This window comes from Poeciliopsis prolifica, unplaced genomic scaffold, assembly GCF_027474105.1.
Source record: "Poeciliopsis prolifica strain line A6 unplaced genomic scaffold, Auburn_PproV2 SCAFFOLD027, whole genome shotgun sequence".
Taxonomy (NCBI): Eukaryota; Metazoa; Chordata; class Actinopteri; order Cyprinodontiformes; family Poeciliidae; genus Poeciliopsis; species Poeciliopsis prolifica.
Genome location: NW_026562402.1, coordinates 1,324,656 through 1,349,642, shown reverse-complemented (window position 1 = coordinate 1,349,642; position 24,987 = coordinate 1,324,656). Strand labels below are relative to the sequence as shown.

The 24,987-nt window shown below is 38.1% G+C and overlaps 1 protein-coding gene across 1 annotated transcript in view; it reads right to left on the bottom strand.

Moving 5' to 3' along the window:
* The window catches only part of LOC129371592 (plexin-A1-like), a 260,658-nt gene that overhangs the window by 25,262 nt on the left and 210,409 nt on the right, over positions 1 to 24,987 (bottom strand). Inside the window, exons 17-21 of the mRNA XM_055048267.1 lie at positions 22,353 to 22,446; positions 18,942 to 19,178; positions 13,787 to 13,930; positions 5,635 to 5,869; positions 71 to 213 (exon numbers count right to left, since the gene is read on the bottom strand). Of these exons, the coding sequence (XP_054904242.1) occupies positions 71 to 213; positions 5,635 to 5,869; positions 13,787 to 13,930; positions 18,942 to 19,178; positions 22,353 to 22,446 (853 nt within the window). The remainder of the gene's footprint in view (positions 1 to 70; positions 214 to 5,634; positions 5,870 to 13,786; positions 13,931 to 18,941; positions 19,179 to 22,352; positions 22,447 to 24,987) is intronic.

The window sequence follows — 24,987 nt, the reverse complement described above, 5'->3', positions numbered from 1 at the left end:
GTAGGTTCTGTCAACTCGGTGGTTAGTTTGTTTCACTATGAAATTTGGCTGATGGTGTACTGACCCGTACCTCCATCTCCTTAAGCACAGGGTGATCCTCAATTCCAGGGAACAGGACTCTCATTGCGTATGTGCGATAATCCAAGAAGGGAATCCCGGCGCCGTCCAGTTCCTGTGTCAGTTCATGGATGTCCGTCTGGAGCTCAGCGAAAGCTGCACAACAACAACAACAACAAAAAATGGCTGATGGATAAAGATGGAGTACTAGAGGTTCAGTTTTAACATTGTAACTTTATTTGTTTTTAATTGTGCCGCTGAGCTACTCAACAACAACGTCTGAAAAGACGCGTTGCTCTAGCACATTGAGTTTTCCTTCAATAGATGTACAGTGACGAACTGCTCATTTTATTTGTTTTTTATTTTTATGCATTTGACATCATTAGAAATCTGAAAATCCACACTTTCAAAACCTGTAACGAGTTCAAAGCGCCTGGGAAGACTTGTTCCTGGTTTGGTCATGACCAGTCACATACTTACCATTCATGCTAACTACAATTAGCAATGCAAGCTAATCACTTATTTGTCTGCATTCTGTACAATAAATTAATGCAATAAACTTATGTTGCTCTGAGTGTTTGTGATTTCACAAGACACAGATCATAAGAACAATTATAAACTGTTTTATTTTTTTTACTGCAGCTATCACTTCTTCTGTTCCTATTTCTTCTAAATACTTACATAGAGGAAGGGTGCTGACAAGAGATTTTGAGTCAGAATGACTCATTTACTGACATTTCAATCCAACATGGGTCTTCCTCAGAATACTTTTAAAGGCACTTGTGGCCATTAGTCAACAGTAGTTAGACAGGAAGAAAAGCAAGAAAAGAATCAAACTGGGGACAACAAATAAAGAAATGAATGTCAGCAAAGATGAAGAACAAGGTTCAGATGGACACTTAATGAGGTAGAAACAGAAAAGAATGTGTGGACGGATCATAAAAAATTGTTAATATGACATTATGAAGTAAGAAAGAATTTTATGTACTTAAAGGAATATATCTGTAAATACATGACTGCAAGATGTGGCAAAAATATGCACATGTTTGGCTTCTAGAGGTCTACTACAATGTAGATTGTTACAATTTATCCTCACATGTAAATAACGCAAGCTATTCACTCTCAAAACATATTTGTATTAACTTCAGTTTTTCATAACAGCATGCAGAAATATTGAAGTTAAAAATGAATATTTTTCAATAACAGCAATCTCTGCAAAGGTCTATACAAAGAAGGCAGGACAAAAATGAAAGTGGGAAATGAAAATCTCTGAAATGAACAAGAAATTATGGCTCAGGTGGAGAGAAGAGGCAAAAGCAAGAGACAGAAAAACCAAGTTCCTGAAAAGGAAAGTCAATTAATTGCATGACTGGATAATTATTAAAGAGAGCAACGGATGAGTTTTCATGCATAATTTCCTCCAGCTGTTATTGGACTGTTTGGTCCACCAGAGAGACGAAAGAAATGAGAGGAAGCTAAGATGATAAAGGAGGAGTGAAGGAAAAAAAAAAAAAAAGGCAGAAAGGAAAATAGGAAAGCAAAATTAGGATTTTACAGACATGAGAGTGGCAGACAGAAAAAAGTCTGAAGACGGAATGTTACTAAGAGGAAAGGGGGGCTTTTTTTAGAGAATAACTGCAAGAGAAATATATCATGAAAGAGGGAGCAACAGCAAAACCTGTCCCATGAATAAGAAGTGAATACAAGAAAAAGGAAAAGCATGGAAGCAGCAAACATGAAGGTCTAAATTAAAATTTTCTTCGTTTAACCCACAGACAGATTATGTAGAAAAGAAAGAAAAAAAAACCTACTAAACATGTCTCTGAAGATAGCCAATCTGTCTGATTGGATAATTATATACTAATTAATCTTGTGGCAGCCAGGAACTAAACCTGGCTTGTCACACTGTTCTTGCTTTTTTGAATACCAAACTTTCCATAAATCCAATTATGTGTTTTTAGCCAAAACACTCTTGGTGCGTCATATTTACAGGCGTACCAGAAACACACAAGTACAAAAGTTCTGTCCCGGACCTTTGCAAATTAAAAAAATAGTGATTTATTGCGTTAAAATGTTTTAATTCATTAATAAAAATTAAAGCGTTAAAGTCCCGGGCCTAGTCAATTTAGGTGAAAAGTTAACAACCCAGGTATACACAAATTGCCCTAATCCCATGATTGTTTTAAAAAATTATTTTGATCCAAGTATCGCCCCACCATGACTGTCAAAGTGTAAATGTCCATTAACAGCAGACTATAGATAAAGGTATTTCCTGTGGTGTCTGCTTTGCATGGATGACTGAACCAAACATCCGCTTCTCTGCAGAATTTTTAGAGCACAACCAAACACACACACCTCACCATTAGCTATCACACACATGGTGGACCGCCCACTTCATCTGCTACTCCGCCCACACGCGCCTCTTCCTCTCTGTGGGCCAGATGGGCGTGCAGCAGGCGGGGCGGAATGCTTGGGGATGGGTGGGAATAGGGCCATGCTTCATCTCCTGCACAAAACTGGTTGTTGATTCATACATTGCATGTTTTTCACGAGTGACATCTTATATTGAGTCACTCCAACGAGGTCAGGACACGTTTGGGTAAATGTCACCTCTGCCAGGGTATGTGGAAGTGTTGCCCTGAAAAATAAAGGGCTTTGACTCAAAACATCTGACAGCTTTTGTTTGACACGTCTGGCTGCTGTTAAGAGTTATGACTCTGTGTCAAGACTGAGGTGTGATCATGTTAGAACTTTGTGCCTTGGCTTTGTGTGCTTGTGGCACTAACTTGTAAACACCTACAGCACCAGGCCTTATTGTCAGTCACTCACACTCACACCTAAAAGGCCTCTCTAAAACTCATGCCCTTAACCCTCAATAATTAACCACATCACAACCCACCACACACCGATATAACGAAGCTTCAAGAACTAATGGTTTACAAAGCCTTCTCATCTTCTAGGACTCCAGTCAACCCTAATCAGAGCTTCTATCTACAAATGAAAATACAAAGAAGAGTGGTGAACCCTCAGAACTACTCCAAAGTCACATCAAGGACTCAAGCAGAAGGCAACAAATGAAGCTAGAACAACATCTAGAAAACGGCTGATATCATTTCTTTCAGGGTCGAAGGGAGTTTGGTGTGAACGCATCCAAAGTTGATGACTCAACTTTGGATGCGTTCACACTATTTTCATTTTTCTCACTAAAATGGAAATGAAATGAAGGCCCACCTACAAAGCGGCAAACATCTTAAAGTCCCATAAGACCTTTTTCGGGCAGTTATTTTTCCTGTTACATTTGATGCAATGATAACACAACCTTTCAGAAAAAGAACCTTACACCAAAAAAAAAAAAAAAACTGTGGTGTTACTGCAACATTGTTGCTTTCGGACCCAGATGATTTGTCTTTCTCAACCAGTAAATTCTTTCAACCAGTAAATTCTGGTAAAGAAAATCTGCTTCATAAGCTCAACCTCACTACAGTTAAGCAGCAGGACAATGATCTAAAGCATTATGAATGTTTAAAAAAAGCAAAAATAAAATGCAAGTCTTCAATGCTCTACTTTTGGCTGAATTACATTTTTTAAGCACAAGCTTAAAAACCTTCCATTTTAAATGGAAAAAAAAGTGAATCTGCAAAGAACATATGGTCAAAATGTATTCAGAGCAAAATACAAGACTCACTGCCAGTTATGAAAACCTCCTGTTGGTAGCGTGGAGAAACTAGTGATTAGGTTTAGGGGGCAATTACTTTTGCACACAGGTCCAGGCTGGGTTGGATGGCTTTTGAATGTCATTTGAAAGCTTCCTTGTGAATTTACTCTGGTTATCTTAGATATAAACATTAGTTTGATGATCTAAAACATTTATGTGTCATCATAAAAGCTGCTGTGACTTTTTTCCCCGACTTTCCAGGAAGGCTGGTGTTTATAAAAAGCATCTTCTTTGGGTCTCAACATGAGAAACTGAAGGAGATTTTGTGGAACATCAAGTCTTGTGATGTCTTTGAAGTATGTGTGACATTTTTGATGTGTTCCTGATGTAAGAAGTTCCCTTAAAGTGGAGATCTGTGAGACACAATTCACAAACAATCTGACCGTTCGCTGAAATGACTTTCACATCCCCCAATGCCCAAACCTTATTTAGATTTTAGCTGCAGAGATGTTAAAGCTCTCAGAGAGTGCTGTGGAAATCATATGAAATGTGGGTTGATCACAGCTGACACGGTAATCCCAAAACCAATAATTTTACAACTGCATGTTTTCTGAACAAAAAGTCTTTGAGTCCCACTACCAGACTAAGAGAGCTCTGTAAATCTCTCAATAAACAGCCAAAAAGTACATTTCTTCATGTGCTGATGTTATTAATGATGTTCCAATTGTCAAATTTTTATGACAATATAAAAAAAGATATTTGGAGTTCCATTAGATTAACATGTCAGTATTTACCAGGAATGAGTTTCAGTTTCACCAGAATGCAAAACCCAAAGGGAATCCACTTCATCTGCTTTTAATGTCTTAAAGATTTTAATAGAATTAATCAAAATAAATAAATAAATAAATAAATAAATAAATAACATCCCAAAGTACTTACCTTAGCTGGAACATAAATGTTTGCGTGTTTCTGGTACATCCATAACTCTGATGCACAAGTGACAGCCACAAATGGCAGCGATTGATGACAAAACTGCTTCTCTCGGCACATTGGGAGTTAATTTATGCTTCATAAATGTTCTGTTGGGATGTTAGAAAAGACTACTATTGTGTGCAAGTTAGTCTATCATCACCAAAGCTATTCAAGCCTAAAACAGGATTTCGATGCAAAACATGTAGCAGCAGCACAGACGTCCCCAATGCTAACATCAGCGTCCACAGTCCATATTACAAAAGAATGACTTTTTTCAAAGTAGTTTCATGAATTATCAGAGGTTCCTAAAACATTTGTAACCTCAGTGGGTATATAATCACTTTATCCCAATATGCTTGTTGAATAACTTAAATAACAGATTAAAAACAATAAATATCTTTGTTATTGAACTCATATGTATTATTATTATATTATTCATTTAATAATATAATAATTTAGCAGAAAAAAGGGTTTGTGAATAAAAAAATTTGCTCATTTTTATTAAATGTGATAAATTTTGATTAATTAATTACAAACCCTCCAATTAGCTTGATTAAAAACTTAAACAAATCACACTGCTAGTCAAAATCTAAGTGAGTCTGAACTCTTGCTGTATAGATATTATCAAAAATCACAAGTTAAACAGTTTATTCACCACAACTCAACTTTGGTAGTTTATGTGTTTAACTCAGCATGTATACCCTAAAGACGCTGGTAGTGATGTTAACAGTATCCAACAGTAATTTATTGCATCTCCACCTCTCTCCAGATTCATTCACTTTCATAACTGTCTCTGTCTACTCAATGCTGTGCTTAGCTGTAAATCAACCCAATGAAAGTCATGTTTAGAGAAATATCTTAAAAATTGTTCTATTCTACCAACAAGGAAAGCTTAAATACTTAAACCAGCATCACTGCCAATGAATTTGCTTTGCTCAAAGAGCGCCCACCTTCTTTACACTCCAGGGCCACTCGGGACTCCAGGTTGTCCATCTGGAGCTGGAGGCGTTTCAGGGTGCGGTCTGCGTCCCTTGACTTCCTCTTGTAGGCTATCAGAACAGCGATGATCACCAAGAGGAGCAGGCCACCGCCCCCTCCAATGCCAATGATGGCAGGAAGGGTGAGGAGACTGTCAGAGTAGATGTGAAGAGTTCCTGGGGAGTATTCAAATCCACCAGCACGGATCTAAACACAAAAATAGGGTAGGGCAAGATTAAGATCTTCAAGATTCACACAAGATTCACAAGAGAAGCATACAGAAATTATTTTGGTAATTCTAATTAACCAAAAACAAAAGGTGTTTGGTCTGACTTAACTTCAAACAGTGGTAAATAAAGTTGTATACATCTTTATTCAAAGTATGTAAACATCTGGTTCCAACTGTACATTCACCTCAGCTGATGTTTGGTGAGATGTCTTTGGAGGGGTACAACTTGTCCACTGACTTCTTGTAGTAATTTAAAGGTTCCATTCAATTTGTAAACTGGTTGCGTTCTAACAGTGGACCTGAATTTGAATTGCAGTCCAGAATTTTTCTCTACAGTATTTTGTCTATGTTAAAACCACTTCTGATGTTGACAATTTTTTTCTTGTCAAAATACCAAAGACCATCAGACTCAAAATGTTAACCTTCTGAAGGAAAGAAATTGTTCAGTAAGTGAAGGAACCACCAGATTCTATTCCAGTTCTAAACTAAAAACTGTCAGCAGACCAATGTTTTGCTCCATATCCTCTCACTCAGTCCAAGTACTCCAAAATGGACACCTTTGACCCATTTTACCAACTGTAATTGGCAGCCAACGTGTCATGTGAAGGACACCTCTATGGTCAGACAAGACCAACATTGAGCAATTTGATCACAGCGACCACAGTAACCCTTGAAGTTATGCATTCCAATGCAAAAGAACTGAACCAATTGTCTAGCACGGTGGTGCCATCATTTTTTGTCAATACTGACACAAAGCAAAACATGCAAGGATTAACAAAACAGGATAAATGTCAAACGTTTGAAATTTCACTTAACATAAACAACTACAAACAGAAAGGTTGGACACAATTACATTTTTCAACATTAAAACAGATATTAAAGGTAATTTTTGAACAGATAAATGTTCTGAAAGTTCCCTGACTTTGACTAAGCCAAATTTGAGTCAATTAAAATTAACTCTAACAATGCCGTCACACAGAGTGGTTCGGAAATATGCAAGAATTGCATTGATGGTGAGAACTGTTGTGCTTAGCTGTGCTTGAAGTGTTAAGTGTAGCTATATTTGGACTTGTATGTAATATTTAGAAAAACCCTATTAAAGTTATGGTGCATTCACACCAGCCCTGTTAAGACCACTTTAAGCAAACGTTTGAATGTACAATCAAACTCTGATGCAGCCAAAAAAAACTAGGTCTCAGTTTGGTTAAAGAGAAGTCTGGCTCAGAGACCACTACACAAACAGAAAGTGGACTAAAGCATTCTGGGTAAATATAACCAAAACAAACATGCATGTCTTGCAATAGAGGGAGAAATGGTTTGTAGTCTTTTACCAATGACAAAAGTAAAGGTTGCTGAAGTCTGACACCAATCCAATTGTTTACATTTTGAAGAAGGAAGTTGAACTGGTCTTCTTCAGAGGTTATTATGTTGTTTCCTTCAGTGTTTCTCCCTATAGTGCCACCACAGGCCAGAACATAAAACATTTTTCAATTAAGTTTGACACAGTGCAGTATGAAAGAGAACCATACCATCTGAAAATGTAAGATGTTGAAATTTTGGTCCCCAATCAAACCAAGTCTACCGGACTATCAGATGTGAAAAGGCCCTAAATCTCCAACTCTTATGTGGGCCCACCTTTATATTCATTTCAACATCAAAACAGGCACCTGCACCACTATGATTTATTGTAGTTCCTCTGCTTGTGCCTAACTGAACTGGTTGGCCAAAGAGTTTATGGCTTTGCTCAAAGGCAGCTCAACTACAATCATTAAGAGCTAGGATATTTCTGTGCAGACATGTTCCACCACCCACTTTGATTTTCTACTAGCACCATCCACGGAGAGAGAGAGAGAGAGAAAAAAACATGGTTCATTTCTGCAACAGCACCTGTTTGAGATCAGACAAAGTTGTCTGAAAGGATCAAAAGTTGTTGATCTGATGAAAGAGAAACTGGCCGAGCCGATCTCTAAAGCAACGGTCATTAAATTTTTATCTGTTGTATCGTCACGCTGAATAGATATTTCTAACAGACTTGTGCTGCGAAGGCTTACATCACCTCCATCGTTGTGAACATTTCTTGTAGGAAAGCTTTTCGATTCCTGCCTCGGGGGGGCAAAGAAGCAACTTCAGAGGGCTTTGATAATGAAGATTTCAATACTTGCCCAGTACTCTCTTAGGTAGCTGCTGTGACAGCTCTGTATTTGGGTTAGATGTTTTCTTGTTAATGTTCTCGTCCATCACTGTCAACTTTAACTGATTTAGGTCAGAATGTGAATGATGGGCATATGGACAAGGATAAAGCAGTGTGGTACAGGACGAAACCGACATTAATGTCATAATAACATCATAAAAGATTACCCATTCAGGGCATACACACACACACACATATAGACTTTGCATATATTCACACACAGCATAAGTAATCAAACAAAGTAATCACCAGCATTTAAATCTCTCCCCAAGGAGTCGTGGTAATTATGGAAAGTCAAACACATCTGATGTTTTTTTTTTCTCTGACTAACTACATTTATATATGCACAGTGTGTCACTGGAATCCATCAAATCAAGATATCCCCCAAGGGGGTTGATAACCGATTCAAATGAAGTGTGATTATAAGCTTTGAAGTTCTTGTAAGAGCACTTTCATGTTGACATTAACAAAGTCTGAATATAAAAGACAGAAAGTAAGAAGCCGTTACATCAATATCAATATAATCAATAGCTACAAATTAAATTTGCAGTAGCAAAGGCAATTAAAATGGCCTTTTAGGATGAGGTAACTAAAAGTCTGTGTTGATAGGAATTGTGTCCTGAGAAACTAACAGGCTGACTTCCCATTAAGGCTCAGAAAGTCCAAAATTTGCCTTCTGTATTCTACAAAGTGCGCAACTTTGAAAAAAGGTCATATTGGTTGCACATTTTTCACCACCATCCATTCCATTTATCCATTATCCTTTGGCTAATCCGGGATCTGGTAACCAATCTGTGCTGAGAAGCCCATACTTCCCTCTCCAGAGACCAGTTTTTCTGGGGGAATCCCCAGAAACTGGCCAGGTGTTCCCAGCCCAGTTGAGAAACAGTCCAGGGTGTCCTGGACCTTCCACTGGGTTTCCTCCTGGTGGGACCTACATGAACCAGGGAAGCGTCCACAAGCCCTCCGGGCCAGAAGTTCAAGCCACCCTATTTCTAAGGGAGAGCCCAGATGCCATGAGGGTGACACTTGTTCTTTTGGGAACTACGCAGAACAGTTGACCAAAGATGAGGGTGGAAATGTAAATCGACCAGTAAATGGAGAGGTATCCAGCACAGCACTCGCATCACTGCAGATAATGTATCAATCCACCTACCATTACCACTCCATTTTCCCTCATTGATAAACAATAAGGGAAAAAAGACAGTAAAACGCTTAAACCCCTCCACTTAGGGCAGGACTTTTTTCCTGCCCTAAGTGGAGGGGTTTAAGCGTGGGAGGGAACTCTACTTTACAAATCAGGGCCAAATGAGTTCTACCAGAATGAGTTCTACAGTTGGACTGTGATGAAGCACTTCATCCTGGACCTCTAGGATGGTGCTTTTAGTAGTCTTGACCTTTCCCAGGCTACTCACTGCTGCAGCTCCTGATGTAACTTCTTTCGTAAAACCATGCCAAACAAATACATGGTCAAGTTTTTGTGGTACGTTTCTACTTCCTCTGCACAGTTAGAGAATGGAAGTCTAAAGCTGTGAAAAACTGGTTCATAATACCAGATCTCAAACCAATGCTTTAGAAGTTTTTCAAATACAAAAAACCAGATGTTTAAAAATGATTATATTATCTTCTCAAATTGTCACCAAGAATCCTGGTAATCATTAAATTGTTTAAGTTGGGCGTGCTGTACCAGAGAAACACCTACAACATGCTGGACAGGTGTTACAGAATTACCAAGACTGAGACAGAATTCATCTTCCAGTTATCTGCAGAAAGTCTTGTTTCCCCTCTTGCAGGCTGAATCAGCTGCAGACCTCCATGACAAGTCAAAGGTCATGCAGTTCCCTTTTGAATAGCTTCTTAAATTACATTATTGTGGAGGTGACCTTGTAGGAGAAATGTACTGTGCATTCATCGATGGTAAAACGGTTGGATTGAGGGTAGGATCCTCACCTTTCCCCTAAAATAAGAGTGTAAGGTGACAACCTGCAATGCGGGCACTGATATGGTTGAGGAAACCAATTAGGTGACACATCAAATGCCATGAATTCAGAAGGGGTTAAGTAACATGGAGGCGTTTATATATTTTTGTAGCTTGTCTGTTTTTATTCGACTGACAGACTGAAGGACTGGCAGAGGAACTTAAAAAGCTGAAGGCCAAAACAACAAACAAGTTTCTTCAAAAACTCAAGGGAGCCACACAGCTGCCAACACACAGCTGAACATCTGAGGGCATGCACAAAGACATGCTGATACACATGCAACATTTCTTACAGTGCACTGGCACACACGCACACACACACACACAACAACACAAACCTGGGGCCAGTATGTATCGACGCCCATTGGGGTCCCCTGTATGTAGGTCATTGTGTACAGGGAATAATGTTTTGCTACAGCTGTGTCCTGCGCAACATACAACACAAAGACCAGAGTGCTCACACACACACACACACACACACACACACACACACACACACACACACACACACACACACACACACACACACACACACACACACACACACACACACGCGCACCAAAGGCAGGCCATAAACACAGGGTATGTAGTTGCACTTACACACACACACGCACGCCCACACACAGAAAAGCAAATAGGAACAGACAGCTCTATTTTTTTCCACGGCTATTGTCACACGAAAGAATTCCACCACCCCCTCCGACATATCGCGTCGCTCCAATATTTAACATGACATTTCGTTCAAAAAGCAGGAAAGTGGGGGTGTGAAAACTTTGAGAGATCCACCTTGGAGCTGGCTGGTTCCATTGAGAGCTATCATATTGAATTACACGGATGCGCTGTCAGGAGCTTTCTAGGTTTATTGACTGTAGCTAGCATGGAGTAAATGTCATAAAGATATAGTGAGATGACTGTGAGAGGACACTGGTAATAAGTTTAAAAGCTGTGGGTGGAGAACTGGGAGGTGACTGAGTGCACTTTTGGGATATTTAAAGAGAAGAATCCAAATGTATTCACGATGAGCGCCATGTCACCAGGATGAGGTTTGACCTTCAGTGGCGCAAACGCTCCTAAGGGGAACTCTGTGATTTCCAAGGTCTGCTTCAGTCAGAGTGAATCAGGGAGTTTAGTCGCAGTTCTGCAGACAGCTTGAGACAAGCAAAGCTGAACGGTACTTTTAAGCCTGACGTTTCCACAAGGCTATTTCAATAGCATTGTAAATTTCAGACATTAAGGGAATGTCAAAATGCCACTTCATATAGTTGTAAACACTTACAAGTAGGTATGGATACCTTTTATTGTTTCATCTGAACTGTTATTTTGGGACTGAATGATTTTTATAAATGATAACTATTGAAAAACAACAAATAGGTTAAGTTTTAGTGACAGATTCTCTCTAATTCACATATATTCTAAATAAATACATTTATTTAGAACGTCACTAACACACGTCTAAGGATTTTTGCAGATATGAGAGTCCAGTAGACTCAGTTCGACTGGGAACTAAAATAGAAAAATGTATGACATTATGAACACGGTTCGTCTTCATACTGCACTGACTCAAAAAAGCAAAACCTTTCAAAAAGACCTGTTCACCACCCTCAGCTGTGGGGGCACTACACCAAGAACCACTGACTGAAACAATACGAAAACCTCTGAAGACACACAAACCATTTCTTCCTCTACCACAAGACATGCATGTTTGTCTTGGCTGTATTTACCCAGAATACCCTGTGCTACAGCCCACTTCCTGCTTTTGAACAAGGTCTCTGGTCACATATGCATTCGAACCGCACTGGAGTTCACTTCAACTGACCTGAGAGCTAGGTTTCAGGTGGACCAGAGATTTTATCCAAATCAGAATGTGAAATGAACCAAAATTTCTACACAAACAAGTTCGATTAAATCGGATTAAACAGTGGCAAATGTCCCACAGCAAGTTCTACCTTAGACTGATTTAAGTCCCAATCTGTTCATGTGCTAAAACTGGAAGTCCAAACAGAAAGCAAAACCTGAACACCGATCTGTACGTTCATCTGGTTTACTTTAAGTAAAAACCATTGAAGTTTGTGGTGAAAAAATGAGGAAGTAACTTAAAGAAAATGAACAGGTTTGCATGGAAAAGCACATAGAAATCTGTCTTTAAGTGAAACCCATTGTTTACAACACTTTAAATAAAAGCTCTGTCAGAAAATGTGAACTATCACTTTAAGTGCTGGTCCAGATGAGAAGTGGGTGACTGTCTTATTAGAGTGGAGGGTGGGTGGAGAAGTGCCTGGCTGGAGATTTACTGAAGGTTAGTCACATTATATTCCGTGTATAAGTAAATGTCTCCATCATCATACTTAAATGAAGCTCATAAAAAAAAGCAGAGAAAAAGGGCATTAAGGAAGCTTCCACTGTAAAAACCAGCAGCATCTGCAGCAGAGAACTGCTGATGGCTGCACTTCTGATGAAGACAAGATGCCCCAGTGGATAAAAAAAGAAACATGGCTCTGAACATGTCTCCACAGGTTCAGAGGAGAGATTATTACAAGAACAGTTAAATTAGTTCCTTATCCACTTAACTGATCAAACTCAGTATTAAACTTCCTGCAGATCCTGAGCTTTAAACGTTGTTGAACAAAAAAAAAAAAGAAGAAGCATTTATCAAGTTTCTATCTCCTGTGACTAAAGTGAACTTATTTTCAGCAACAGGTTGCCTGGAAGCCAATGAGGATCAATGTGTTAATTAAGCGCAGCATATTTAACAGCAGCCTTGCAGCGCGAGCGCAGCAGAGCATATCCTGAATCTGTCAGAAGGAATCGTTTCAAAAAGACACATGGGATTATTTATATACCTCAACGACAAAACATGGTGAGGTGAGACTGAGCGGAACGTTTCCAGATTCATCAGGAAGTGGAATCTTGTGAAGTAAAGAGGGTAAATGATCAGCTTAAATGATAATGGAGGTTCATTTAACTGAAAATAATGTGTGGAAAGTTGAGGATATTGAGCATTTTCTGAGTTGCAAAGAATATTTAGAAGTGCTGTCAATGTTAATGCGTTAAAGCATTTGATTAATCTGGAAATTTTAAACCATCAATATTACATAAATAGAGATTAATTGAACTATTATTTTGACTTAAAAGCTTCTCTCCTGTGGAGGGTTACCTCTTTCCCAGAAGCACATTATGGACTACATGATGAGACATAAGAGTTTTCCACAGCAAAAGTTGAAAATTTCTATCTTTTTTTTTTCTGCTGAATTCCATAGAAATGAATGGAGAGAAACATTTTTAAATGATATGTTTGAAACAAAATGACTTCCTTTAAACTTTCCTGCATATAAAAACCTGGAAAACTGAAAATGTTCAGACATGTTTGTTTTGAGACATTAAAACATTTATTGAAAAGGTGAGAACAGAGTGGGTTATGATATTGGCTATTTGGGCAGTTGTCCAGGGCGGCATCAGAAAGGGCCGGGGCAACCAAGAACTAGAAAATAAAGTATATTTTATCCTTCAATTATTAGTTTGTATGTGTGGTAGCGGAGCAGGCTTTTTGCAGTTGCTGTTCAGTACCTGTATTGTGCTACAAAACAATAACACAAAAACAGATAACTGTTGCATTTTAATTGTTTGAGTGCGGCAGAAGGCAGAAGTAAAAAAACAAAACAAACAAATAAATAAATAAAAACAGCAAAAAAGAGTAGTTTTGATGGTGACAGAGAGTTGTGAACTCACCGTGACTTTGTGTTGTCCGGTGAGGTTGGGCCATTCGCACAGCAGCTGGCTCTCAGACAGGGTCAGGACGCAGGGAGTCTCTCCAATCAGCACCGTGTAGTTCAGGCGGCTGTTACCCGGCGCCGCTGGGATCAGGTTACGACCCTAAACACACAGAAGGGAGAGAGTCAGGAGCATGAACGCAGCCCGTTTGTCAACGGCATACTTTAACTGGGACATTTGTGAAAGGCGAACATATTTAAGGTTATTAAGTTTTTTTTTACTGAGCTACAAACTGAGGGAAAATACTCAGTTTGAACCTGGGCTTTTTCTTTGAACTCACTTTCACCTCTAAGTCTAGTATTTTTCTGTTAATGATATAATTCTCTGTCTTGTTCCACTCAATAAAACAAAGCACTGACAGCATAACAGCTCTTTTAAATCTCATTTCCAGGACAGGATTCTCTTTATTCTTCTGTTTATACATACCAATGATAATAACTAAAAACCGGTCAAATATATAGGATTTATTTCAAAAAGCAAAGGGCTAGTTTTTAATTGAAACAATGATGAAGTTCGTGGAGGATTCATGCAAGATGTGAGTATTTATTGCAGTTGAGCAAGAATAAAAGTGGAAGCTGAAATAAGGAACTATTATATCAAAAAGCAACAAAGAGGTAGATTAGATACTAGGATTTAACATGCTGTTACCAGAGATCTAACTGACACCAGGATAATTGAGCAAATCATTTTAAAGCAATATACTGACTTCCTGTCTGTAAAAAGAGAGGTTACAAAGTCTTGCTTTTCTTGAAGAAAATGAATGACCAGGCAGTCTGAATGTATCTGAGATTTCTTGTATGACATGAAACCTGAGAGTAAGATGTATATCTAAGAGACAGAAATAACAATTTCCCTTGTGGAAATCCCACAAAGGTTGTAACCTTATTTAAAGTTTCTGTTTATCTGTCTGAACCAGTATCAGTAACTGGACCAGTGTCAGTAGTACCAGAACGAAAGACAGGGAGGCAGCATTTAGCTTCTTATGTGTAGAAATATTTGGTTCCTTTAATCAGGACTGAAATCATAGTTGTGTCCTTGAGCGTTCTTGTAACTGTAAAATTGTATTTACATTTTACCAAATGTTCACTTTTCTATAATTATTTAAAAATATTTTTGGTCTTATATTCTGGAATATGCACTTGATTTTTTTGTAAACACTCAGAATTATGTTTGGTATAAATACAAACTATAAAAAAGTGACCTGTTTTAAATCAAGTGTCAAACTCAAGGTTCAGGGTTTCAACTTGACCTGTCAGAAGAATTTATGAGGCCCTCGAGACTCTAGAATCACAATATTGCTATTGTGTGCTTAAATGTTATTTTGTCAAAACACTGTAGTTTTATCTGTAATCTAACAAGATTACAGATCTTGAGATGTTTAATATAATTTTATGTCAAGAGGTTCTCATAGAATGCAGAGAAAACTATTTATATCTTAGTAGTTTGTTAATGGGTAATTTTATAAATTATTTTATGCTTCAATCAGCTCTTTGAGGACATTTTGTGGCTTGAAATGAACATTAGTTTTCTGATTGATGGAGTATATCAAATAAAAATGCAGTTCTAAATTCTATTATGGAAAATGAAAAATTCTTAAAAAGCTTTTTGTTCATTCAAACATGTATGTTCCAAAAAACTTAAATGTAACTTCACTCAAACATTGACAGCAATGGAAGATTTACAGTTAGTTTTGTCAAGCCAAAAACAGAAAAACAAAAACAGTAAGAGGGAGAGATGACTGCAAAGAGAAGAAAAATATTTGGAAATGTTGGAAGGAACCATCAGGAGGAACAGATGATTGGACAGGCAAGAGAAAAAAGATGAACGGAGAGGAACAGGCTTTGCTCTGAGTAAAGAAGAAAGGTAGTGAGCATGGAATCGGAGTTAGTGAGTTAGATGGAGACGGCGAGCGAGGAGATAGCTGCCATGTCTCCCGCTGACTTAGCAGTGGGACGCAGAGGCAGACTCCTTTTTCCAATCCCATCGTCTCTGCAGGCTGCTGCCACCCAGCCCTGCTCCGCAACCCTGTAAACATGCATCCCATTCCATCTCACAATCACACACACACACACACCCACTTTGCACGCATCTTCAAAAACCACACAAGCCTCTGAGTTATTGCCACATACTGAGCTGTTGCCGCACACAAACTCTCCAAAACACACACGGGGACACAGGAAACGCTCAAGAAACAACAGGATCAAATGGATGTGTTCGCTCCTCCTCAAAAAAAACAACTAAAAATGAGAAATTAATTGTGTGGCAGGCAAAGTGCCCCCCCCCCCTCTCTCTCCTCACCAACTACTGCCACATCCCATCTCTCCAAATTGCATTTTTGTCCATCTCATCAGCGCTTCCACTGGGTAAGCAGTTCCGCCAACAAGCCAAGCAGGAGATTTGGCAATTACCGGGAAGCTCTTTGGAAATAAATGATCTTTTAAGAAATAAATTACAACGGTTACGCTGCTTTCAGTCTCTTCATGGAAATAAGCTGCAGAACACAGTCTGTGATGACTCTTTATCTATCCTGTTTTATCTTTATAATTCTTTATCTATCGAGAAGATAAACGCATTAAAGAGGGAAATTCAATGCAAATGCAGCGTTCTGGACGACTGTGAAACAGCTTCAAAAATAAATACATTTTGAATTATTCTGTACTGTAAAAAATGTCTGTACAGATTTTTTTGTGCTCTAGAAGTGAAATTATTCATGTGCTCACTTGTAATTTCTGTCAATTTGGGTCATCTAGAAAAGTTTACAAGAATGGGCAACGTAGTGGCAGTGTTCTTCTAAGAAAATATAAGTATAAATGTCCTTCATCTCATCTGAGAAAATAAAAAAAATGTTCACCTTCTTGAACTCTTTGACAGTGTCATTCTGAGAACTTTTTCTGCTATATGTTGCATTTATAGGACTTCAGGCATTAGGTTATTTATTTATTTATGGCCGTGTTTTGTGACGCGTCTGTGTCATCATGGTTTTGTTGAGAAAGGTTTTGAATGGCTACCAGATATGATAACAGACAAAGCTACTTCGAATTAACTTGTTCTCTATGTGAAGATCTTCCTTCATTCTGCACACAGAAGCATTTTTTAAGAACTTATTTTTACTTGAATAACAACTTCCGTAGTGTGTGTGGCTGCAGAGTGGGAGCCAAGGGGTGTTTGAAGCAGAATTATAAAACTATATGTTGTTGATGAGTTACTATTCAATTTGAAGGCTTCTGGACAAATAAGTGATTAGTTTTTATCAGCATGATTTTAAAGACATAAAGACAAAGCTACACTGCAGGGGAGAAAGGGACACTGGGTCTCCTCTGCTCCTGATGTAGGTATTTAGAGAGGGTATTTGGCTACTCATTAACATTGAAGGAATTATGAGTACATTATATTAATCTGTTCCAAATTGTTATAAAAACTATTTTCTGTATACATTTTGTCCAGAGAAAGAACAGACTTGTGCAGGTATATTTATACATTAAAATCTCAGTCAAAGTCTCAAACTGAATCCAGTTCAGCATCTGTCAAGAGTCAGAGGCTGAAAATACCAATCTCCAGAAACCTGGCACAGCAAAAGGTTTTGAAGCTTTTGCTGCATTAAAAAGTAACATACATTTTACCTTTAATGTATGTTGGTCAGTCTAATAAAATATTTAAAAAAAGTTTGTAACTTCACCAGAAAGTAGAAAAGTCTGAGGAATAAAAATGGTTTTATGGATTACCGTACATAAATCATCCAACACATCCATCTATTTGCTTTAATCCTGCCTTGGCCCAACGTTTCAGGTGAACCAATTAATTTTTCTTACTCATGTTCATTTTTTGTTAATGAAACTGAAAACCAATATAATCCAAATCTCCCAGAACGCAGACTTGCGTGCTTCCACGCTGCCCTTGTAGCACTACAAATTAATTACACAAATTGAAAAGGCTGCTGTTTAAGAGGCCTTCAGGCTGCGGAGGAGAACTGTACTCAGGGAAGTGGCTGAAGGACACAAGCTGGCCTTGAAAGGTGTGGGCATTTGCTTTCAGCTTCCATTTATGAATTAAAAAGACTTTTTCTTTTCTCTCCCCTAAGGGACCTTGTAAACACACTTAAGAGCTTTTTTTCTCATCCATCTTATAAAGAAAAAAAAAAGCATGAGCGTGTGTGTTTCACAGTTTGTATTACAGAAAATTTTCAATATGTGTGATTTTTAAAAGAAAAATTGTGTTTTGAAAAACGCCCATCGACAGCAGCCGTATAAAGAGAGGGTTTTTTTTTTATGTATCAGAATCCTATTAAAAGCAAAAACAGCAAAACAGAAGTTTTAGTCAAGGAAATACTGTCAATCTGAAGTGGAAGAATGGAAGAATCACACTCCTTTTATGTTTTCGAGAAGGAAATAACATTATAACATGAATTAAAGTTGAAAATAGCTAATTTTATAGAATATGGTCCATTTAATATGCATTAATTGGCCGAGTGGAAACTGTCTTGGCTCTCCCGTAGAAGCTGATATGGAAGTTCTTCCATATTTCCAGTCTTGGAGAGACAACCAATCAGCTCCAAGAAAAGTGAATGACTTCATCTTCAGAGCTGCTTTGGAAAATTACTGAGACTTACTTTGTTGTCACTGGACAAAACCACGACAGTGAAATGGGAAATGAAATATTGTTGCTTGGATACCAGAGTATATAAAAAAATTTTGAAAATCTACATACACACAAAATCTACATACCTGCACCAGAACTACTGGTGCAGGTAAAAAAATAATAATAAAATAAATCTAGAAATGACAGTATTTATATGTAAGATATAAATTCTGTTATTCAACAACAGAAAATTTTCAGTCAGAGGTTTCTTCTGAAACATGGTAACACAGACTGCTGCAGGAGATTCTTCCTGTCAACAGTCATCAACGTCTTCAACAAGAAAGTTGTATCATACGAGTTATAACAATATTTCATTACTCCTTGGGAATAATCAAATTATTTGATGAGTTTGAACTTTATTGTTCAAATCTTTTTGGAAAAACCTTTTACCTCAACAGTTTAATGTGAAATCTGTGGATAAAATCTCAAGTATCTAGTAATAAAGATCCATGGAAGTGATTTTTGGTGCATTTCTGACCTTCAGTATTAGTGGTGATGTGGGTTTGAGCTCCAGCACGCCGGACGGACTCAGCGGCTCAAAGATGGGGTCAGGGTAGTAGCTGAACGTCTCGTTGACCACCACCAGAGAGTTCACGTTGTCCATGTAGAAGCCGATCTCATCTGGGCCGGTGCCGGTGTCGGAAAAGCCCAGCTCGGAATCCGCCACCGACGGAGCAAGGCACACCATCACAGAGTTGTTGTACACGGTGCAGTTCTGAGCAAAAATAAGATTCAATTGGAAACTGAAACTGGTTGCGGTTGTAAATATTCAATTTTAGTCTATTTTTAAAACGCTCCAACAACCAATAAAAAGGAAGCAGCCCTGGCCTCTTTACAAAACACTTGGAATCAACATGCAGGCTGTAATTTTCTGCTAAAATGAATCTGTTGGGTATAATAACCAATCCTTTTTGCAAGGCAATGCCCTGTGAAACTGTGGCGCTCTTGAATCCACTGGAAATGGAAATTGGTTGCAAATTTATGATCAACCGTTAATAACGGACAATGAGCTCTGCTCCCTTGCTTGTACCTGGGAGTATTTACATCATTGCTTTGGAGAATACATGAATACAAGATGTCACGACCAGCCTCAAGTCAATACACACTTCTGCTTTGATGCCTGTGCTCCTGTTGCTTGTGTGTTGTTGGCAAATTTCACCAAACACTTACATTGTGTCTTTTTTTTTTTTGCTTACACTGAAGAAGCTGTTCTATGTGGCCCTGACTAGAACAGCCGAAGCTGAAGTGATGCCATGGTGATATTAAAAGAGCAGAAAGGTTTTGTCAGCTAATCGTTATATTGTCATGGAACTTAGTGAAAAGGGCCGCAGCTGTTTGACAGATGCTGAGAAATGTAAGCGTGATTAGTTGTAAATGACGTTCAACATTGAATAGCATCAGCATTGTCCTTTAAGTGCAAATAAGCACTTTAACAGAAAGGCTGTGTGGGAAGCATTGTGGAGGCTGTCTGCATCAATAAGTCCCATCTTTTGCTACAGGTTGAAGTGCTTCAGAGTTGTTTAAAGTTCAATTCTCAGCCTTGGCGACTATTAGCCACAATCATCAAAGTTTTTGGGAAGTTTCTCTATAAATTATCTCTACAGTGCTTTTTAAAAAGTTTTCACACTCCTTGAACTTTTTCACATTTTGCTGACATTAAGATGTGAAATCTTTCTTTGTTGCATTGGGAATTAAGAGGCTTTGAGTTGTATTCTTCCACTATCGTTTTACGTAAATTCTACTTGGTTTGCAACAGTGATGGCCCATATGGGCAGTTGCCCAGGGTGGCACCAGAACAGGTGGCGGGTGGGACGGAGAGATGTTGCAGGCACCAGATTAAATGTATACTTATCGATCAATTGAGTTTTGAAAACATTTTATTCCTCCCATGCGTGTGCAATGGGCAATTGGCAGCTCTGACTTGTGGCTGGGAATATGGAGACTTTAGCTGCATTTCCAATACAAATTTTGTCGCTATTCTGCTTATGTATGAAAAAAAAAAAAAAAATAATTAAAAAAAAAACAATTTTGCAATTGCAATGGAAATGAAATCACACATGAACAAGCTAGCTGATGCAATAAGTCATTAAAAGTCATGCCAGTGACAAACTTAAGCTGTTCCAAATTATATTTGACAAATTTACAGAAATATGAATCATTATCCTCCTGCCACTTTCTGTCAACTTCTTTGTGGTTTTCACCAGTAGTAACATCCGGCTGTTGATCACTTGACTCGTGTGATGTGAAAAAAATCTGTTTCCATTGCCGTTTTGCAAAATACATCTATTATGATATAGCTGAGAAACCGTTTCATCTTAATCTCTTATCAAAAGACATGAGTGTTTTCGAAATTGCTGTTTCCATTAAGCAAAGTTATTTTTGTAATTTCAATACGTGCAATTCTATGTTTAATGAAAAAGCAGCCCATTTACATGTTCTGTGTGGGACGACATTTTGACCTGCCCTAAGAATTTAGAAGATTTTCTGTATTTTTATTTGAGCAGAAGGAGGGGCTTGCATCTTAAAAGCACATATTTTTAGTAGGACAGAACTTCAACACATTAAATAATTAATTAATTAATTTCATAGATTTTAACACAGAAAATTTTTTTATGCATTTAATTGTATTTTTATTTATTTTTTTGACATATATAGCTTCTGACCAGAACCTTTGTATTCACCTCTTTCTGGTTGAATCTAATGCATACTGGGAGTTAATTTTCGCTTAAAAAGCAATCTGATGGGATGCTGGAAAAGACTATTGTTGTGTTCAAGTTATGCTAAAAGAAGCTGGCACATCACCAAAGCTACTCAACACTAAAATGGCATCAAAATGCTAAGCATGTACCAGCAGCATAGATGTTCTCAATGTTAATGTTAGCGTTCATAGTCTACATTTCTAAACAGAAATTCATAAAACTTCCATGAATGATCAGAGGTTTTGAAACATTTGAACGCTGAATAAATATAAAAAAATAAAATACATTAATCAATGTCTTTGTTGTTGAACTTATATGTTTATTTATTTAATAACTTAGCAGTGAAAATAATTTTTGAATTTAAAATGCTGGTTATTTTGTCATTACATCATTTTATTTATATTAATTAAAACACAATTAATTGCAGCTCCTGTAATTAACTCAATAACATTTTTTTACCTGAGTTGAGGTTCAGATCAAAGAATAACAGAGGTGATCACGCTATTTCTGTGGATTAACTTGCCTCTATACATATAAGTCATACATACATATAAGTCACCAAAGCTTTCAAAAGCTGCTTAATTGTTTTTATTATTATTATTTTATGTGTACAGCATAAATAAGAACTGGTACTTTTTATTTATGTTTGCATTCTGGTAGATATTATGCCCTATATGACTTTCAGAGCAAAACACCGGATGAATAAAGTTTTGACTCAAAAGGCGATAACAGTTGCTGTCAAGCTCTAATTTTCTAACACACCATTTTTCATGCATTACTTTGGTCCTGGTCCATCACTGTGTACAAACCTTCTTATTCTCCTTCACACATCTCTCAGGGTTGTACGACGCACTTATGCGGCAAAGTGACATTTGCAAACCCCTTTGGCCTGAGGTAGTGTTACAGTGCATGTCTGCAGCTGGTTAATAAAGAAAATGTGACATAAGCAGAGCATGACATTGAAGAGGTTTTTTTGCTCCAGCTTGTTTTTCAAACTTGAATGGTTATTTTACATTAGCGCTTATCTAGAAAATGGATTCTATGGTGCAATTGCAGTATATTTTGGTGGGTTTGTAATCTATATGGAAGTACCTTAATTCACTTGTGTAACTAAATTATGACCTAAATTATGAGTTTGTTCATTCAAGGTCGGCTCTGAAAAACATTTGTGTCGCTGATGCCAGACTCACATGAAAAGACTCGGCCTGCCCGTATTTGGCCCTGATTTTCGGTTCTCGGATGGTTGCTAGGTTGGTCCCACTCACTGTTAGTGGGGTTCCACCACTGTGGAAGGAGAAAAACAACAGGAAATGACAAAGAAACTTTGGCCTACAGTTACAGGGAACATTTTCTTTGCATCTTGCTTCAATCTGCTAAACTATAACTCCTTTCATTTGAAGATACAGGAGATTGTTTTTTTGCTAATTGTTCAGTAATATGGTTAATTCACATTCTAAAATTGTGACAAATACAATTTCCAAGCACAAACTGTCATATGTGTATTTATTTGGACTGTGTGATGTTGACTTTTGCACACACATCATCACTTCTGGGTTGACAACAAGTGCCTGATAATTTTAAATGGATCTTTTATTTGTTAAAAGATTCTTTGTGTGGGCCAAACGAGTGAGGGTTTTTACTTTCTCACTGAAAAATAGCTTCAATTCACTCAGATGACATGTTGGTGCATCCAAAAATGATTAATAGACTCAGAGGCAAGATCACAAGGTTCATAGGAAAAGTAAAGACTTTATCGCAAGAGACTCGGCAACTCAAAGAGAGTCTTTTTACTAAACTTAAATTAGATTTATGATGTGTTCTTTAAAGACGTCTCAACCTCTTGAACATTCTTTGTTTTACAGTGTCGGTTCTAGCCTCTGAGTCAGTTTTCTGTGGAAGGATCACTACTTTTCTCTGCTGCTGGGCTATTTGTGCCACAGTGAAATATAGCCAAAAAGATTCCGTATCATGAGTCTTTCTGCAGTTTTCTCACTCCCTTCTGGGAAATAAGCTTTAGTCTCCATCACATAAAAGCCTGAAATAAAATCTTGAAGAGATCATAAACACAGGACAGCTTTTGAAAACATTGAAGCGATAATGGTGCCGTTCAGGACTATCGTTGTCAACAAACTTTGAGTAATAAAATGGAAGATGAGATAGCACTCAACTCCCACTTCATTATGTGTACCTATCAATCGGTTAACAACTGTAGTGAATCACCCAATGACATGGTAGCAACTCAATAGATATGAGCATCTCAACATAAAATGTGCATCATAATAGATACTTATGGAACTTTGAAAAAGGCATGTTAGTGATTTAAGATACATTAGAAATAACTAATAAACTGGGGTTTTCATGTACAATCACCTCTCAAGAGCGGTCTAAAAATGGTCCAGTGAGGTACCAGCATCAACAATGCCGAGTTCTTACAGGAATAATTCCCCCGGTCTAAGATGGTACAAAGGCAACTGAAAAAATAAACAAGAGTACCATCTCTGAATTTGAAACATCTCCACTTCTGCTCCAACTTTCAGACGTTAAGGCCAGAATTTGGAGTAGGCAACAGGGACACACTGAACCACCATGTCCACAGTGGTGGTGGTCTTGTTCACAGTGGTGGTGTAATTGGTATTGTAGGAGGTTTCTTGACCCATTTTTGGTATCTTGAACCTCAGGTGAGCATTATTTTAACACTTCAGCTAACCTGAGAATTGTTCATGACCATCCCTTCATGACCACACATCACAAAACTCAAACCATCAAAAACTGGTTTCTTAAACTTTAGGGTGAGTTAATTTTTACTTAAATATCCTCCAAAGTCACCAGATCTTAAACTAGAAGCAAGTGAGTGATAGTTTCTTGTCAATCTCTGGGGAATATTTCAGATTGTTGAATCTAAGGTACTAAGAATTAGGGTACTTCTGGTGACACATTGGGGTTCAAACAGGTACTTGTAAAGTCTACTCAATTAAGTGTCTGGAGATACAATCTTCCATCAAAAAAAGACTTTTACAACAGAAGCACTGGTTCAAGTATGTGGGATTCAAATGTTACACCCATCTACCCATGTAACCTGTTTATTCTTCCAAGGTTGCAGATGTCTTGCTTTAGCAGTCAGTGGGTAAGAGGCAAATTGAAACTTGTCTGTCTCCCTATTAAAGGGCAACACATGACAAACAGTCTAAGCATACTCACACCTCAGGGTGATTCAGAGTCCTCAATTAATCTAACATATAGGGATTTGAATGGTGGAAGAAAGCCAGAGTGTTTACAAGGAGAACATGCAAACTGCAGAAAGATTCCAATCAAGGCTTTATTTTTTCTTTTTTGGAACTACTGGCCTTTACTGAAGAGCAGAGGGTCATGGACTAGTGTGGAGAAACAGGAGGAAGACATGCAGCAAATGGCCCAAGACGGAATAAAACCCAGGACAACCAAGTTGAGGATTACAGCCTTTGAATGTGGTGCACACTCTACCAACTGAGCAAGCTAGCACTCCTTAGAACCTTTTGCTGCAAGGCAACAAAGCTAACAACAGTGAGTCCCACACAAACACACCATTTTTCAGTTCCATCCATCCATCCATCCATCCATCCATCCATCCATCCATCCATCCATCCATCCATCCATCCATCCATCCATCCATCCATCCATCCATCCATCCATCCATCCATCCATCCATCCATCCATCCATCCATCCATCCATCCATCCATCCATCCATCCATCCATCCATCCATCCATCCATCCATCCATCCATCCATCCATCCATCCATCCATCCATCCATCCATCCATCCATCCATCCATCCATCCATCCATCCAT